The sequence below is a fragment of the Acomys minous genome (assembly GCF_964271855.1).
Source record: "Acomys minous genome assembly, chromosome: 2".
Lineage (NCBI taxonomy): Eukaryota > Metazoa > Chordata > Mammalia > Rodentia > Muridae > Acomys > Acomys minous.
This window is the reverse complement of record NC_140484.1, coordinates 132016296-132022452: the sequence shown is the minus strand read 5'-3', so window position 1 is coordinate 132022452 and position 6157 is coordinate 132016296. Positions and strand designations below refer to the sequence as shown.

The following is a 6157-nucleotide window of genomic DNA, read 5'->3' as shown; positions in this document are numbered from 1 at the left end:
GAGAGAGAGAGAGAGAGAGAGAGAGAGAGAGAGAGAGAGAGAGAGACAGACAGAGACAGAGACAGAGACAGAGACAGAGACAGAGACAGAGACAGAGACACAGAGAGAGAGATTTTGATAGATACATAGATTAATGGTATGTGGGTGTTTCTGGTTATTGGAGTCAGGGCCTTGGACATCTCTGAGCTATATCTACCACTATTCTCACTTTTTAATTGAGCTGTTGGCATTTTTGTCATCAAGCGAGAATTCTCTGTATATATTATTGATAGCAATTCCTTAATTTGTTATCAGATATGGAACTGGCAAATATCTACTTCTGTTCTGTGATGCTCTCTTTACGGTACTGATAATATTCTTTAGCATAAAAATTAGGAAACGGTTATTAAAATGTGAAATGCAAAGAGACTGTGCCAATTAGTAGATGTGGCTATGGGTGGAAGGTATCACTGCTGCTTATGTGGTCACCAGTTCGTCTCTACGCATGATAAATAGTTAAAAGAAGCCCCAAGAAAATAGCGAGTGGAGCAAAACTGCCCTGAACTCCATCACCACGCCAAGCCGCTTTGGGAAGGAGGCTTGAAGAGGGAAAGATGTCTAGGAACAGCGCAGGCAAAAGCTTTCGCTAGGAACTGACATTGCTATGCAAAAAGACATTCTCAACACAGAACTCCGACACAGTGCAAGTCAACAAGGGGATAATTTTAGAACTGTTCGTTGGTTGGCGGTGGAGCTGAGAGAGTAAAACATCCTCTCCTCGCATTTTTAGGTTAAATTCTGATAGCTACTGGAACTCAGGAGCTAGACTTCGGAGTCACCTGTCTCTTTTGAGCTTGACGATTGTGGTCCCATTAAAGTCAGGATGGCACTGTCGAAGAGTGGAGACTAGGCACGCTGTGAGTGAATAAGGGTTAGGTGGAAGGATGTAAGCCCCAATCCCCGTTTTCCAGAGTCAGTAAAGGAGGACAACGCAGAGCTTTTCTTTGACTTGGCTTCAAGACTAAGCTTTCGTTGCTAACTCTAGCACAGTGGCTCTCAGCCTTCTTACTGCTGTGAACCCTTTAATTCAGTTCCTCACGTTACAGGGCCCCCAACCCTGAATTATTTTTGTTGCTACTTCATAAACTGTAATTTTGCTATTGTTATGAATCATAACGTAAAATATGTTTGGAGACAGAGGTTTGCCAAAGTGGCCATGACCCACAGGTTGGAAACGGCTATAGTCTAGCAGGATCCGAGACTCCTGAAAATAGTCCCATAACTAACCCTGCCCTCTTCTGAGTTGCACCGTTATTCGAGCTCTGTCCTACTGAGTTTTTTGTTATGGTGACAAAACACTATGACCAAAAGCAGCTTGTGGAGGGAAGGGTTTATTTGGCTTACAGTTGTCAGCCCATCATTCAAGGAAGGAACCTGGAGGCAGGAAGTGAAGCAGAAGACTCGGAAATCACAGAGGTGATGACCGCTGGCTCGCTTCTCCTGCCTTGCTCCAGCCTAGGCCCACCCGCCCAGGAATGTTATTACAGAGGACTGGGCTCTCTCACATCAGTCAACAATCAGGACAATGCCAGCAGGCGGCATTGTAGTAGAAAGAGTTCCACAACAGAGAGTTCCTCTTTACAGGTGTGTAGAGGTTTGTGACAAGCTACACCGAGTTTTACATAATAGAAAAATGGTTAGAGATTTGATTGGCAGAAACTCCTGATATTGGCATGAGACTATATATGAAAAGCAAGGAAAGAGATTATCCAGGACCTAGGCCACCCCACCTCTTACCTCCTAAATACTATGTATACTTATATTTGGTCTGGATGAACAGAACTGACAGGTTTTTAGAAAGAAACTTCCCCAGAGCTGGAGAGATGGCTCAGTTATTAGGAGCACTAGCTGCTCTTCCACAGGACCCAGGTTCAATTCCCAGCACCCACACAACAGCTCACAAGTGGTTATAGCTCCAATTCCAGGGGACCTGGCATCTTCACAGACATGCATGGGTAAGGAAACTGTAGGGTAGTGAGAGTTAAAAGAAATGCAGAGCTTCTTGCCCATGTGGGTGTGGTGAGACTCCCACCCAGATCTTTAGGACTGGGCATGTGCCTCACTCCTGCAACTCCAGGAGAGTCTAGTGGACAGAGGCACATCCCTTATGGAGCTGGAGGTGACTAATGCTGGGGCAGCTAAGACAGTTAGCAGCTTCCGTTGTTCCCCATTGTCTTTCAAGTGGTTACTTCTGCAAAGAAGGCAAGAGTGAGTCACAGCTACATGTTGGGAACACTGGGGATTTTCAGAAAATTTGAGAGTAGATCCAGGAGAAAAGAATCTCTTGGCAGTGAAATACTGAAGTCTCTAAAATCAACAGTTTTGGAATTCATGGGATTGTGACCACCCCCTTCTCAGTTATATTCACTATCTTGTAAAACTTAAGAATGGCAACTTAAGGTGGAACAAGGGTCCTACCCATGTAATTCCTAGAGAAAGAACAAATTACAGTGGAAGAGACATGTTTTGAAAATTAGTGTTCTACTTATTTAGCTGAGTGAATCTTCCACACTTTCCTCACTATTGTTGATGTTTATGAGAAAAAGCTTAGTATACACCAGTAAGGGTAAATTTAGGGTTTTCCAATATTCTTCGAATCCTGCTGACATGTCATTTTAGTGATGGCTGCCTTGACATCCTTGTTCCTCAGGGTATAGATGAGAGGGTTGAGGACAGGTGTGAGAATAGCGTACACCACGTTGCCCATGATGTGGAAGTCCAGGGGCAGGTCAGCCCTGTAGGACACATAGGCTATGGCAATGGATGAATAGTAGGTGCCCACCACCAGGAGGTGGGAACTGCAGGTGGAGAAGGCTTTGGAACGCCCTTCCCTGGAGTTGATGCGGAGCACTGAGGCCAGGATGCGGGCATAGGAGAGAAGCACCAGCAGGAGGGGGAGGAAGGACACCACCATGGCGATGCAGAAGCCCATGAGGGTCTGGGGACTGGTGTCTGAGCAGGAGGCTTGGACCACGGCCAGGTGGTCACAGAAGCAGTGGTAGATGTAGGCGATGTTGTCAAATGCCATCTGGGAGGTCTGTACCACTGCTGGGATGGGCAGGAGGAGGGCGGTGGTCCAGGCGCTGGCTGCCAGCGCAGTGTTTGTCTGTGGGGTCATGTGGACGGGATAGTGCAGAGGGCGGCAGATAGCCACATAGCGGTCATAGGCCATGACCACCAGGATGAAGGCTTCTGAGCAGGAGAAGCTATGGAACAGATACATTTGCAAGAAGCAGGCAGGGAAACTGAGGAACCTGTCCCCAAGCAGGAACAGGGACAGCATCTTGGGGACAGTGGTTGTGGTGAAAAGGATGTCTAGGGCTGAGAGGTTGATTAGGAAGAAGTACATGGGCTTGTGGAGGCTGGGCTCTGCCACCACAGCCACCAGGATCAGGGTGTTCCCCACCAGGATGAGCAGGTAGAGGAGGAGAAAGATGAAGAAGACAGGAAGGAAGAGGGACTTTTGCAGAGAAGGGATGCCTGTAAGGTAGAAGATGGTCTGAGGGTCCCCTGACCCATTACAGGCCACGTTCTCCATGGTGGGTTAAAGCCGGATGCTCAGGATGTTTCCACGCCCATCTGTAAACAGAAGGATCCGAGGTTCTGGGGTGAGAATTACATCATGGCCATTGTCTAACCGAGATAACCAATGTATTTACTGCTAATTCTAAAAGAAGCACAATGGGCTCCATCTTGCACCAGATTCCTCAATCTATGCTAGAGCTCCCTCTTTCCTTTAAAACCAAGCATGGATAAACAACTTGCAATATAAACGTTATAGAAAAAAAAACTACTTACAATGTAAGAGCCACCAAAGTACCCTGCAATATAAAAACTATGTGTCATTCACTGCGTAGATAAAGCTTTGTTGATCAGGAGAGAGGTTTTAGCCTCTTAGGATTGAAAGTCTTGTGGTAAAGAAAGGCATGAAGGAACCAATGACATACGTCCATTTCAGGATGATGAGCACTGTGGATGAACTTGGGCTCTCTTTTCCATGTACAGCATGATTCCTTTGGAAATATCAGATCTCTTCAGTCAATTAAGTCATTTACTTTATCTTTGAGTTTTGTGTCAAGATTTTATTTTTTGAGACGGAATAAAATTAATTAATCTCAAGTCTCTGATGGGGTTGAAGACCAGATAGTTTGGTTTTACAGTTAAGCTTAGTTGTTTAGGGGTTAAGATGTTTTTTGGTCTAGATAGATGTTTTAAATTGATAGTGACAAGATGTGATGGAGATTGATTTACATTCAGAATTTTAGACGCACCGAGATAGGGAAGATGTTTTCTTCAATGCTGCCAAATACAAATAGCCAAAACACTATGAATATAACATTTATATAATTCCTGATTGTTTCTTGGTTCCTCTTGCTGTAGGTAGGTAGTTTATTATATATGTGTGTGTGATAATATAAATGTATATGTAAAAATGAAAATAATGAAAAATAATAATTTAAAAAAAGGTTTTGTTTTTCACTTTTGGTACATTTGTAGCCCTGAAGTGAGGGAGGGTGAATGATGCTTTTTAGAAACACTCTGCCTTCCCAGTGTAACCGTTATATGTGCTGCCGAAGCGAGCACCCCAGTGCCCTTAACCCACCCCTGACTCCCTTCTCTCTTGTTTGCTTGTTTGCTGTCTTCTTCTAAGTTGAGACATCTGTTCCCTTTCTCTGTGTGAGGGTCTGTCTGTCATTTTAGTGAAAAGAGGTGACACTGAGGGTGCTTTAGGTGCTTCTCTGGCAAATTCTGCAAGATGGAATCCACGACAGTCTCTCTGCGGGCCCACTGACTGCTTCTCCCCAGCCAAGCAGATGCCCTAATTAATCATTGTATGGCTATCACCCAGCAGGTCTCCCTGCTCTCTGCTCAGAAGGTGCCATGATGTCCTGAAGTGGATGGGGGTGATTTGTAGAGAACTTGAGATATGCCTGGAGTATCACTTCCCATGGAAAAGAGCTCTCAGAAGAATCAAAACAGAATGTTTCAACCCACAGATGTAGGGACTTAAGCTAAAGAAAATACTGGTTTATTCTCTGCCTTTAGCTTGTCCCCCAGACCATTGGAGCAAGTGTCTGCTGACACTGGTAATCAGGTGCCTTTAATCTCAATGTCCCATCATTTCCATTCTCCCACTTTCTGACAACACATTTCTCACGAACAAACCATTACATAAATATTAAGAGTTTTCCCCCAGCCATCCCATCCCCTGGAGGTCAGACTTTGCACAGGAGGATGGGGGCTTTCCCAGGCCCCGCCCCAGTGTGTTGAAATGCCAGGAAAGTTGTGTCAAGCCTCTGCTTTCTGGGGGCATGGCCCTTTCTCCTTCCCAGTTCCCAAGAAATCCAGACATCAAGTTTCTAAGCCACAAATATTTGGTCAGAGATTTCTACTTCCTCTTCTCTCGGGTGATAGTATTTGAAGCCTATATTTCAAATATTTCTCCAAGGTTCTGTATGGCAGAATTTACATTGGTGTCTGGCTTATACAAATACCTCATTGGTAATATATTCCTTGACTGGACAAAAGAATGAACCAGTGTTTCACACTGCAACCTCTCTGCGAGCCAGACCCCCACATGCCAATAGATGCAGCAGTGGGGTTGCTTCACACCCTCACAGACACCAACTGAACTACCTGGACACTGCTGCACTCAGCCAATCACGAGCTTTCTGTCCTCCCAGGGTCAGACTGAGCTGGAGGGGGACAGCGGATGCTGGAGTATAAAACCTGAGAGGACAAAGCCTGAGTGTTCCAGCCACCCCTGCTGCTCCCTCCTGTGCCCACTGTTTGCTGACAGAGACATGGATGCTGAGTTCCTAGTGGAGAGCTTGCCTGTGGATTTTGACTGCTGTGTGGTGCTGGATTGCCTAATACGCCACCATCAAAGCAGGGCCTCCAAAGCTGCTCAGTTTCTCACAGCTCGTTATTTGGTGCCAACCAGTAACCATAGGAAACGCCAACATCTCAGACTTTACTCTGTTTTCTAAGATGGAGTTATTTTATTCTGAATTAAAGGTTGTGTCTATGTAATGCAGTCTGTGCTTAGGACTAAAATACCCAGCCCCCAGGGAATCTTCTAGCATCAGTTCTACCACTGGAGGAGAGAGAAGGACAG

General features: G+C 45.5%; 1 protein-coding gene across 1 annotated transcript; it reads right to left on the bottom strand.

Moving 5' to 3' along the window:
• Nucleotides 1-2611: 2611 nt before the first annotated feature.
• Nucleotides 2612-3577, bottom strand: LOC311593015 (olfactory receptor 2AT4-like; the record flags this gene model as incomplete). The annotated part of the gene is made up of 1 exon (XM_084774030.1): nucleotides 2612-3577. The coding sequence occupies one exon, from the start codon at nucleotides 3575-3577 to the stop codon at nucleotides 2612-2614; it is 966 nt and encodes a 321-aa protein (XP_084630156.1).
• Between the last annotated feature and the right edge of the window lie 2580 nt (nucleotides 3578-6157).